Source organism: Schistocerca cancellata, chromosome 2 (assembly GCF_023864275.1).
Source record: "Schistocerca cancellata isolate TAMUIC-IGC-003103 chromosome 2, iqSchCanc2.1, whole genome shotgun sequence".
NCBI lineage: Eukaryota > Metazoa > Arthropoda > Insecta > Orthoptera > Acrididae > Schistocerca > Schistocerca cancellata.
This window is the reverse complement of record NC_064627.1, coordinates 866,393,044-866,406,066: the sequence shown is the minus strand read 5'-3', so window position 1 is coordinate 866,406,066 and position 13,023 is coordinate 866,393,044. Positions and strand designations below refer to the sequence as shown.

At 44.3% G+C, this 13,023-nt stretch overlaps 1 protein-coding gene across 1 annotated transcript in view; it reads left to right on the top strand.

Moving 5' to 3' along the window:
* Positions 1–13,023, top strand: part of LOC126159435 (voltage-dependent T-type calcium channel subunit alpha-1G-like) — a 633,155-nt gene that overhangs the window by 430,149 nt on the left and 189,983 nt on the right. Inside the window, exon 20 of the mRNA XM_049916549.1 lies at positions 8,526–8,696. Within this exon, the coding sequence (XP_049772506.1) occupies positions 8,526–8,696 (171 nt within the window). The remainder of the gene's footprint in view (positions 1–8,525; positions 8,697–13,023) is intronic.

Below are 13,023 nucleotides of genomic sequence, written 5' to 3'. Positions count from 1 at the left end.
ATGATGTGAAGTCCTAGATTCGATGTCACCACATTTCATCAAAAGAAAATCTTTCCTCGGTTTCTTTCCACCATTGATTTCTGTACGCTGTGCACTTTCATTTCTTATTCGTTACCGTTTTTATACTGCTTTCCTTCCAAATTCGGCAACTTTACTTCCTAAAATTTACGCTTTGCATCACCTATTTAATACTTTCTCGTCTTAATTCTCTGTGAACTATTACTTACATTCATTCCGAATGTATATGCATTTCACTCTAGTGCTTCTTTCACAGTTGGGAACACAGATACCGAATATCTTTCCGTTAATTTCTCAAGTTTGATAGTCTTCGATTAAAATCATCTTCATATTTTTCTTTAGTTTCTATTCTGCCTACATCAGTAGTTCCCAATCTGGGGATAATTAACCCTGAGAGGTAAAAAGAAATGTTCTCAAAGGTAAAACAAAAGGGCTCGGTTGTGCTTCTGAAACGAAACTATATTATTTTCAGAAGATCATTACTATTATTACTATCTCGTACGAGTGTAATACTGACTGCAGAAGTTACCAATAATTACATTTTTCTCAAAAAGTAGCATTAACGCGTGACTTGAGTTGCGCTCTACCAAAACGACGGTTCGGTAGTTTTGTCAAAGTGCATACATGAAGCAGTAAATCGTAGGATTATCGGTGGCACTGGTAGCGTTGGTACGGGAAGAAACACAAATGAATATGCGAGAGAGAAACTGGGAGCTGAGGACTTCTGGTTGTTTTTGTTTGTTTGTTTCACACTTAATTAGAACCGCACATCGTTCAGTGTTAGTCCATAGTGTATTTTATGTCCCTACAAAACATAAATTACATTTTTAAGTAATAAAATGTTTTCGGTCCCGTAACTTCTGAGCTTTTAGGTAACCAGAGCAACTACTTTCGCTGCAAGTTCGGTTTTCATGCACAAACATAAAAGAAAAACAAGTATATTATTACTGTTGTAATTTTATACTCGATAGAACTTTCTTCGTCATGATCAAAGGCAATAGTTTCGTGTTATTACTGATAAGAGCGAAAGTATTTTATAAACAACTAAACGCATTTTATATAGGCTCGACGCCGGCCGGAGTGGCCGTGCGGTTCTAGGTGCTAGTCTGGAACCGAGCGACCGCTACGGTCGCAGGTTCGAATCCTGCCTCGGGCATGGATGTGTGTGATGTCCTTAGGTTAGTTAGGTTTAATTAGATCTAAGATCTAGGCGACTGATGACCTCAGAAGTTAAGTCGCATAGTGCTCAGAGCCATTTGAACCATTTTATAGGCTCGACGAACTATTGACGCGATGTTTGATATGTCCCTGTTTTACGATTTTTTTTATTTGTTCTCCAGCGCTATATTTTAAATTTTATTTTTTACTACTAATACCTCGGTTCTCAAATAAAACCTGAGCTGAACACTGAGTGTTTCAATTTTGCTATAAATACGTTTTATTTTTAAGTAACAGACAGGAGGATACTTATATAGAACAAAAGTATTCTGTAGGTTACGCTTCCCTTTACATACCCACACCCAGTTTCTAGACGGTTCACCGCTGCCGGTTTCTGGAGGAATCTGGTAAGACACAGATCACATACGCAAACAAGGCGATGGAATGAGACCACATCCGACCGGTATGCAACACACCTAGTGTACACGTAACGCGGTTACGATATGAAGTGACCAGGGCTGCTAGGAAAACCGCCGTAGATATGATAGTCTACGGTAACCTACGTAAGTTTTACAACTCTACGCGTGACACAGTGTCGTGGAGGGTAGAAACGAATGTCTGAATATCATTTTCCTTTTCCTCATATAAGCTACACACATACTTTCTACTGTGTACTATGCATCCAATATAGTAAAACTGGGACATAAAAATGTCTTATGAAAACACTTTTTTCCAAGTTGTTGGTAGTTCTCACAGTGGACCAGAAATTGCGTCATTATTCACTTCGCAACGGATAAGCGAACTTATTGACAGCATAATACAACAGTACCTACGTAATGGTTACTACATTGTAGTAGGGCCTGTACAGTTATTATCATTAGCGGCTGTGGTCAGACACAAAGCATTGGCAACCCGAAATCTTCCCATTTCTGTCAGCTCAGAAGTAAGGAGTCCAGCAGGCAAGTGATTTACAAACAGTAATTCTAGTGTACGCATTTTAATTTGACTTATTTTAAATTAGGAAGCAGTGTGTGGGTGAATTAAGTGTCGCTAGGGATAGGGTTGGTGCAAATGAAGCATGTTAGCTTTATGTTCTGAGAAGGAGCTGTAGATGCCACTTGCGATGCATTGAGAGCTGCTTCACCACTCTGTAACAAAATGTTACTAGTTATAAGTAGTACCAGTAGTCTTTCTGAATCATTGGTTCCTTGTTCTATAAAACACCTCAAGAAATAAATATCTTTTATTTTCGTAACTTTAAAAATAAGCGTGTTCACAGAAAATTCTTTTTCATTCTAAAGTTTAACTAATTATAGGGGAAGGAGGACGGAGCATGGGGGAAAGGGCTGGGCGTGGGGAGGGGGGGGCTACTGGCTAATATCTGATTGTACTTAGCGGTAATGGTCTTAGAAAGGTTGGGAAGCACTGATATCGACAATGTTACTAATTAAAAATTATATTTAAAATTTTACAAGGTACACTGATAGTGTTATTATTTCTAATCGATACGTCACAAGACGAAATATCATTATAATTACAAGAAGCGTTCACCTACCCTGAAATAGTTCTTACTCTCAGCAGATTTATTTCAATACATGGCAATGGCAAAGAAAGCGTTTCCGAAGAAGAGAAATTTGTTAAAATCGAGTATAGATTTAAGTGTCACGAAGTGGTTTCTGAAAGTATTTGTATGGAGCGTAGCCATGTATGGAAGTGAAACATGGACGATAACTAGTTTGGACAAGAAGAGAATAGAAGCTTTCGAAATGTGGTGCTACAGAAGAATGCTGAAGATTAGGTGGGTAGATCATATAACTAATGAGGAGGTATTGAATAGGATTCGGGAGAAGATTGTGGCACAACTTGACAAGAAGAAGGGATCGGTTGGTAGGACATGTTCTGAGGCATCAAGTGATCACCAGTTTAGTATTGGATGGCAGCGTGGAGGGTAAAAATCGTAGAGGGAGACCAAGAGATGAATACACTAAACAGATTCAGAAGGATGTAGGTTGCAGTAGGTACTGGGAGATGAAGAAGCTTGCACAGGATAGAGTAGCATGGAGAGCTGCATCAAACCAGTCTCTGGACTGAAGACCACAACAACAACAACAACATGTTTCCTCACTAACATTTAGTACATCAATATCATTAGGTAAGTATTGAGCATTCATTCTTCTTCACTCCTTCGTTTTACCCAAGTTTCTAATACATTCCGTATGACAATTACATTATACCGACCAATGTGATTGTGCCTTTTTTTTTTAATGAGGGCACAGGACGCAACTTATAACGCATTGGCACAATTTCACTTTTTAAAAATTAATGCTGATTGTTTCAGGAAGATCTTTTTACCAAAGTCTCAGGGTTTTCTGTCCATGTTTAATGTACAGACCTTTTTATCGAGACCAAAGGTAACTACGAAGGGCGTTCAAAAGTACTGTAATGCAACACATTTTTTTCTGAAAGCAGGTTGGTTTTATTCAGTCTTTCGATTCACTATATTATTCCCCATTCCTTTAGCTACAAAACCCTAGTTTTCAACATAATTTCGGTTCAATGCGATGACGTCACGCCACCTTACTGAGAGGGCGTGTATGCCCACATGGTTCCACTCTACTGGTCGATGTCGGAGACAACTTTTTCCTGCATCGATAGCTTTCTCGACATCCACTGCATCGTTCATTGCGGCAAGCAGATGGATGTCGGAAGGTGAGAGATCCGGGCTGTAGTGTGGATGAGGAAGAACAGTCCAATGAAGTTTTGTGAGCTCTCTTCGGGTGGTCAGACTCGTGTGAGGTCTTTCGTTGTCACGGACAAGAAGTCCGTTAGCATTTTTTGTGGCGACAAACACGTTCCAACATTGCAGGAGTCACATCTGTGTGCGGCCGGGCAACACGAGGGAGACTGGACAGATTTGCGCGACCTAGTTGCGATAATGATAGACGCCTCGCCCAAAGACTCACCGTGCTTCTGTTCACTGTCAGGTCTTCGTAGCATTCTGCAAGCGCCTAGGAGTATCTGCAGTGCTCTGGTTTTCCTGCAGAAGAAACCCAATGACAGCTCTCTGCTTGGGACGCACATCTGCTACAGACGACTCTTTGAAGGCTACGTATAGCGCCGCCACCTATGGGAACTTCGTGAAACTAAAGGAGCTGAAGAGGGAATATTCCACAATGCCCCACAATAAATTCGCATTTCTAACCGAAATTAACCGAGTAAAAAATGTGTTGTATTACTTATTGAACGTCCTTCAGTCTGCGTCTGCGCACATTACACTCATGCTCATAAATTAAGGATTATGCTGGTACATGGTGAAACAACGCTCTGGTGGGCGGTTTGCGGGTTTAAATCACCTTGGGGTATGACCATGCGGTGCATTTGACCTGCGGTCGTCGCACGGTGGCGCTGGCAGCAGTCTACATATGCAGAGGTGTGTTGGTGCATGTCAGAGTACGGTCCAGCGAGTAAGTTTGCAGACGTTTTCAGACGTACTGATGGTGACTGTGTGTTGAAAATGGCTCAAAGAACACACATTGATGACGTTGTGAGGGTTGGAATACTAGGGCGACTGGAGGCTGATCAAACACAGTAGGTCGTAGCATGGCCCTCCATGTGCCACAAAGTGTGATCTCAAGATTATGGCAACGATTCCAGCAGACAGGAAACGTGTTCAGGCGCAACAGTACGGGACGTCCATAGGCACAACACCACAATACGACTGATATCTCACCATCAGTTCCCGCAGATGGCCACGGAGTACTGCAGGTAGCCTTGCTCGGGACCTTACCGCAGCCACTGGAACAGTTGTCTCCAGACACACAGTCTACAGACGACTGACCAGACATGGTTTATTCGCCCAGAGACCTGCAAGGTGCATTCCACTGACCCCTTGTCACAGGAGAGCCCGTAAAGCTTGGTGTCAAGAACACGGTACATGGTCATTGGAACAGTGGCCCCAGGTTATGTCAGGCATAGTCTGAACAGTGATTCTCGCCGGGTTTTCATCTGGTGTGAACCAGGAACCAGATACCAACTTCTTAATGTCCTTGAAAGGGACCTGTATGGAGGTCGTGGTTTGATGGTGTGGGGTGGGATAATGATTGGTGCACGTACTCCCCTGCATGCCTGGCAGAGGAACTGTAACGCGTCACATGCATCGGGATGTCATTTTGCACTAGCATATCCGCCTTTTAAGTGGTGCAGTGGAGCCCACCTTCCTCCTGATGGATGATAACGTACGGCCCCACCGAGCTGCCATCATGGAGGAGTACCTTGAAGCAGAAGATATCAGGCGAATGGAGTGGGCTACCTGTTCTCCAGACCTAAATCCCATCGAGCACGTCTGGGATGCTCTCGGTCGACGTATCGCTGCACGTCTTCAAACCCCTAGGATAGTTCAGGAGCTCCAACAGGCACTCGTGCAAGAATGGGAGCTGCTCGACCACCTGATCCAGAGTATGCCAACCCGTTGTGCGGCCTGTGTACGTGTGCATGGTGATCATATCCCATATTGATGTCGGTGTACATGCGCACATGTAGCACATGTTTTTCGGGACAGTTTTCTCAACTTATCACCAATACCGTGGACTTACAGATCTGTGTCGTGTGTGTTTGCTATGTGCCTATTCTATTAGCGCCAGTTTTGTGTAGTGCCACGTTATGTGGGACCACATTCTGCAATTGTCCTTGATTTATGAGCATGAGTGTACATTAATTTTTGTAGAAACGAAATTCATACACTGAGGTGACAGAAGCTGTGAGATACCTTCTAATAACAGACCTTCTTTTGCCCAGCTTAGTGCAGGAATCCGACAAGGCATGGAGTCAGGAAGTCCCCTGCGGGTATATTGAGCCGTGCTGCCTCTATAACCTTCCAAAACTGCGAAAGTGTTGCTGCTGCAGCATTTTCTGTACGAACTGACATCTCCATTATGTCCCATAAATGTTCGTTGAGATTAAATCAGGCGATCTCGGTCGCCAAATCGTTTGCTCCAGTTATCCAGAATGTTCTTCAAACCAACCGCGAGCACTTGTGGCCCAATGACACGACGCACTGCTAGCCACAAATATTCCATCGTTGTTTGGGAACATGATGTCCATGAATAGCTGCAAATGTTCTCCAAATAGATGAACACAGTCATTTATAGTCAAAGATTGGCTCAGTTGTCCAGGGGACTCAATCCGTTCCATGTAAACACGGCCCACATCATTATGGACCCACCACCAGCTAGCACAGTGCCTTGTTGCGGTCTGCGCCACACTCGAATCCTGCAATCAGCCCTTACCAACTGAAATCGGGACTCAACTGACCAGGCCACGGTTTTCCAGTCGCCTAGGGTCCAACTGATATGCTCACGAGCCCAGGAGAGGCACTGCAGGCAACGTTGCGGTGTTAACAAAGGAACTTTTGTCGGTCGTCTGCTGCCATAACACAAAATGGTTCAAATGGTTCTAAGCACTATGAGACTTATAATCTGAGGTCATAATTCTCCTAGACTTAGAACTACATAAACCTAACTAACCTAAGGACATCACACACATCCATGCCCGAGGCAGGATTCAAACCTGCGACCATAGCAGCAGCACGGTTCAGGACTGAAGCGCCTAGCCGGCCGGGGTGGCCGAGCGGTTCTAGGCGCTACAGTCTGGAACCGCCCGACCGCTACGGTCGCAGGTTCGAATCCTGCCTCGGGCATGTGTGTGTGTGATGTCTTTAGGTTAGTTAGGCTTAAGTAGTTCTAAGTTCTAGGGGACTGATGACCTCAGAAGTTGAGCCCCATAGTGCTCAGTGCCATTAGAACCATTTTTTGAAGCGCCTAGAACCTCTCGGTCACTCCGGCCGGCTGCCATAACACATTAACCCCAAATTTTGCCACACTGCCATAACGGATACTTTCGTTGTGGGTCCCAGATTGATTTCTGCGGTTATTTTACGTAGTGTTGCATGTCTATTACCACTGACAACTTTACGCAAACGATGCTGCTCGCGGTCGTTAAGTGAAGGCCATCTGCCACAGCGTTATCTGTGGTGAGAGGTAATGCCTGAAACTTGGTATTCTCGACACACTCTTGACAGTGTGAATCTCGGAATATTAAATACCTTAATGATTTCCGAAATGGAATGCCCTATGCGTCTAGCTGTAACTAACATTCCTCGTTGAAAGTCTGTTAATTCCCGTCGTGCGGCCATAATCACAGTGAAAACCTTTTCACATGAGTCATCTGAGTACAAATGACCGCTCCGCTTTTTTTTTTCTTTATTGTTATTTTAACATCTTTACAGGAAAGGTAGGCCGGCAGCGGCCTATCTATGCCACTCTTCTGTCACAGATAACACCTACAGCATATTGAGAGACAAAAAAAACATGGTGCATAAAAAACAGGTGGTCAGACATATTAAAATACATGTAGCCGTTCACAGGAGCATTGTCCGAATAAAAAACGTTCAGCACTTGTACACAAACAGAGAAGACAGAAATTACACACCTGAACGGTGGAGCACAAACGGAGAGACACTACAGCACTAACACGAAGACACACACAAACAGTGGCAACGACGTCCGCCCCCGGTAGCTGAGTGGTCAGCGCGGCAGACTGTCAATCCTAAGGGCCCAGGTTCGATTCCCAGCTGGGCCGGAGATTTTCTCCGCTCAGGGACTAGGTGTTGTGTTGTCCTAATTATCATCATTTCATTCTCCATCGACGCGCAAGTCGCCGATGTGGCGTCAAATCGAAAGACTTGCACCAGGCGAGCGGTCTACCCGACGGGAGGCCCTCTTCACACGACATTATATATTATACTGGCTGCGATCTCCGGCGCACGAAGATTCACTGTTCACGCACAAAGCCGGGGACCTGCCAAAGGGAAAAGGTGTGGGTAGGAGGTAGAGGGAGAGGGTGTAGATGCCAGTGGCAGAGGAGAAGGGGGGCGGAAGGAAGAAGGTAGGGGGGTAGGGGAAGCCCTGGGGAAAGGAGGGAGGGAGGGTGCCCTGGGGGAAAAACACAGGGGGAGAAAGGGGAGAATCAGAGTTGGTAGGAAGGGTAGATGGAGGGGATGAAGGCATCATCAGGGAGGGGCAGTTGGCTGAAGCCACTTTGGCCAAGGATATGGAGTGTGGAGAGATGGAGAGCGGGTGGGATGTAGGACAGCTCCGCCAATACACTACCCTTTTATGCCTTGTGTACGCGACACTACCGCCAGCTGTACATGTGCTTATCGCTATCCCAAGACTTTTGACACCTCAGTGTAGAGTGCTCGTTCCTGGGAGTCCGAAACGAATCCACGGCGAGCTCGCTCACGAACAGTCGCCACGCCAGCGTGACCTAACAGTTTGCTGCTTGTCCTGCAGCACCAGTGGGAGCCGCGGCTGCCCCTGGAAGCTGTCCCGGCCGTCGCTGCGCAGGAGGGCTTCGCGACGTTCCTCAGACGCCGACGACGCGTCCGCCGAAGCAGACGCCGATGCCTCACCGCCCGTCCTCAACAATGGCCTCAACAATCATAACCACCTGGCCAGCCCCACGTGAGTACACAACTCACCTTGCTTGCTTACCAGTTGATTCACTGCTCACCGCGCGTCCGTGTTCATATGCACACGTGTTTTGAACGGTGTTCCTGTATGGGGTTTTGACACATCATTGCCCGTTTCAGCATTACGTAATTTGTTTCTTGGAAGGTCTAGAGGCCATTAAAACAATGTTGCTTAACCCTCTCACTGCTACAGACGTGCTCCCTGCATTCCGTGCTGAGTACAGGTTTCTTTTGGTTGTACTGATCGCCAAATGCTAATACCTGCGCTGCATTCCGGCCGCTATGAAACACTTATCATCCGATTTTAAGAAAACTAATAACTGAAAAACATTGATTTTTCCACAGCTTACAGTCTAACATCTTCGCTCGGTATAGGACTGAATTTCTATTCGTTGCACGTAGTAGTTACTGCGCTACATCAAACGAACTGAAATACTGCAGTCTGCAGAGGTAAAAAATGCATTGTCTAATCTTTGGTTAGGTTAGATAACAGCTCGAACATTTCAGTATACAAAATATAGACAATATATATAAATTTTATTTAAAATTGAGAGCAGAATGATATCTCATTTCATTCTCCAGGTATTGGTTTTTGTATCAGACAGACGGCCCCAGGAGACACGTCCACTTCCATCCCTGCAAATCGGGAACCATGTGCCCACAACAATCTCCGTATTTCATAAACGGTTCAAGATATCAAAACGAGGTTTTTTGCAAATGATAGCACGCAAATAGGCATATATGTTCTTTTATTGACACATAGTCAGCACGGTTTCAGAAAATATCATTCATGTGAAACACAACTAGCTCTTTATACTCATGAAGTAATAAGTGCTATCGACAGGGGATGTCAAAATGATTCCATATTTTTAGGGTTCCAGAAGGCTTTCGACACGGTTCCACAGAAGCGTCTTCGAACCAAACTGCGTGCCTACGGAGTATCGCCTCAGTTGTGCGACTGGATTCGTGATTTCCTGTCAGAAAGTTCACAGTTCGTAGTAATAAACGGAAAGTCATCGAGTAAAATATAAGTAATATCCGACGTTCCCCAAGGAAGTATCCGGCCGGGGTGGCCGAGCGGTTCTAGGCGCTACAGTCTGGAACCGCCCGACCGCTACTGTCGCAGGATCGAATCCTGCCTCAGGCATGGATGTGTGTGATGTTCTTAGGTTAGTTAGGTTTAAGTAGTTCTAAGTTCTAGGGGAATGATGACCTCAGAAGTTAAGCCTCATAGTGCTCAGAGCCATTGGAAGCCAAGGAAGTGTTTAGGCCCTCTATTGTTCCTGATCTCTATTAACGACATAGAGGACAATCTGAGTAGCCGTCTTAGATTGTTTGCAGATGATGCTGTCATTTACCGCCTAGTAAAGTCATCAGATGATCAAAACTACTTAGAAAATGGTTTAGATAAGATACCTGTATGGTGCGAAAAGTGGCAATTGACCCAAAAATAAGGAAAAATGTGAAGTTATTCACATGAGTACTAAAATAAATCAGTTAATTTCGATAACGCGATAACTCACACAAATCCGAAGGCTGTAAATTCAACTAAATACTTAGGGATTACAATTACGAATAATCTAAATTGGGACGATCACATAGATAATGTTGTGGGTAGAGCAAACGAAAGACAGCGAATCATTGGCAGAACACTTAGAAGTTGCAACAGGTCTACTAAAGAAACTGCTTACATCACGGTTGTCCGCCCTATCTGGCGTATTTGCTGTGCTGTGTGGGATCCGTGTCAGGTGGGACTAACGTATGATATCGAAAAAGTTCAAAGAAGGGCAGCTCATTTTGTATTATTGCGAAATAGGGGAGATAGTGTCACAGACATGATACGTCAATTGGAATGGCAATCATTAAAACAAAGGCGTTTTTCGTTGCGACAGGATCTTCTCATGAAATTTCAATCACCAGTTTTCTCCTTCGATTGCGAAAACATTCTGTTGGCACCCACTTACATAGGGAGAAACGATCACCACGATAAAATAAGAGAAATCAGGGCTCGCACAGAAAAAAAGAGTGGAACGGTAGAGAGACAGCTTGAAGGTGGTTCATTGAACCCTCTGCCAGGCACTTTATTGTGAATAGCAGAGTAATTACGTAGATGTAGATGGTGAGGATTTCCGTGGCTATTTGCACCTAAACAACACAGTGCGAACAAATAAGCAATATTGTATCTTCCTTCTGCGAAAGAACGCACTTATGAAACCCTAGGACACTTGAAAGTGTAATTATGTGTGATGAACCAAATTTTTATTTTGTACGGTATTCATGGCGCTATGGTTCTTAGCTACAAGCAGCATAACACGCTAGTACTCAAGGACGAAAATAACTTCCGTAAGATGAAACACTGCCACGTAAAAAAGCTCGACGAAACCTAGACCACTTATAAAAGAACTGCTACAGTACAAAACATAAGGTAACTGAAATAAATACGCTTTGAGACGAACAGAAATGACACTTTTAATCAAAGACAATAATGAAATTACAATGAAATGAGCACCCTTAGCTGCATACAGGCGTTGATATAAGTCAACGGGGACAGTTGAAAATGTGTGCCCCGACCGGGACTCGAACCCGGGATCTCCTGCTTACATAGCAGCCATCTTTTTTATCCATTTTGTTCGTTGTTGTCCGTTGTATTTGGTCGTTGCGGACGTCACATGACATCCGTTCAAGTTCGTTGTTGATCTTTTCACTCAGATTTTTTTATTACAGAGGCCAAGCAGCACTCTGACAGAATTGATTGGCGACTCCATGTTGTCTTGTGCACTACGACCAGATAACAGGTATACTTGAAAAAAGAGACAGCATTGGTCGTATATTTTTTACTATCGCAAAATCGATTTTCTGTCACTGAGTGACCATCTTCAGTGCTATATTGTATAACTAGGATGCACTGTTGTCACTAAGCTTACGGCAATCACATAGACTCTATGACATCTGAGGTCATCAGTCCCCTAGACTTAGAACTACTTAAATCTAACTAACCAAACAGCATCACACACATCCATGCCTGATGCAGAATTCGAATCTGCGACTGCAGCAGCAGCGCGGTCCCGGACTGAAGCGCCTAGAACTGCACGGCCACAGTGGCCGGCTGTATCCTGTTAGGGAAGGGGGACCTCCATTTTAATGTAGAACCCGAACCACTTGTTGTTCCTGGTGAATCCACATCATTGAGACGTGAAGGCTAGGTTAAAGGTAGACTGACAAATTTCCGTGGTTCGGACGAGATTCGATCCTGCGACGCCGGCCGGGGTGGCCAAGCGGTTAAAGGCGCTACAGTCTGGAACCGCGCGACCGCTACGGTCGCAGGTTCGAATCCTGCCTCGGGCATGGATGTGTGTGATGTTCTTAGGTTAGTTAGGTTTAAGTAGTTCTAAGTTCTAGGGGGCTGATGACCTTAGAAGTTAAGTCCCATAGTGCTCAGAGCCATTTGAACCATTTTGATCCTGCGTCCTCTCGGTTCTATAGTCACGAGCTTTACCAGCAGACCACTAAGGCAACATCACAAAAATAGTTTACTAAGTCGTGGCATCTCCATAATGACAAGGGCCGTAACTCTATGTCATATCTTGGATCATTCGTTAGTAATGTACCGTCGTTTCAGTTCATGCGGCCAGCCGACGGCACTTCAGTTTGTTTGATAAAACTTATGGAACACGAGACGCTATGATACAATTTAAATTTAAATATTATGACTACAACTTTCAGTGGAATCAGCTTCTCGGTGTTACGGTTGGAGGAAAAATATGGCTGGAGTCAGGGAAGGTAACTACTCAGCCTTGATAATTCAGTCTTCTATCATATTGGCTTTGTCTTTCGCTGAAAATGTCTATCATATTGCCGTCGTAGGCAGAAAACATATATACTTACAATTAATTAATCATCAGAAGATATACCACAATCACAGTTCGGGCATAGGTAGGTTAATAAGTCTTGATTCTGCCCACATCTGGAATGGGCCCAGTTCTTACATTCTTGATACTGAAGCCATTCTTCCCTAGAACATGAATTACAGTAAATGTCACTGAACACTAGACAATAATACTCTAAACTGTCGTCTTCACTCTCAGACCTCTCACAACTCGTTCGTACAGTCTGTCTTTTAACAGACTTCCCCTTCCCTAAGCCTCTTCCATTTCCTTGTGTTGCTTTACCTTTTCCTTTATTTTTTTCAGTTTCTCATTGTTGATGTTCACTTTCCTTTTCTTGCTTTGCTCTTCTGCTAAGGTCTGCTTTATTGGAGTATCGGTTAAAATAGCAGATTTTCTAAGACTCTCTTGTTTGTTCCAATCCTTAGTGGTGGA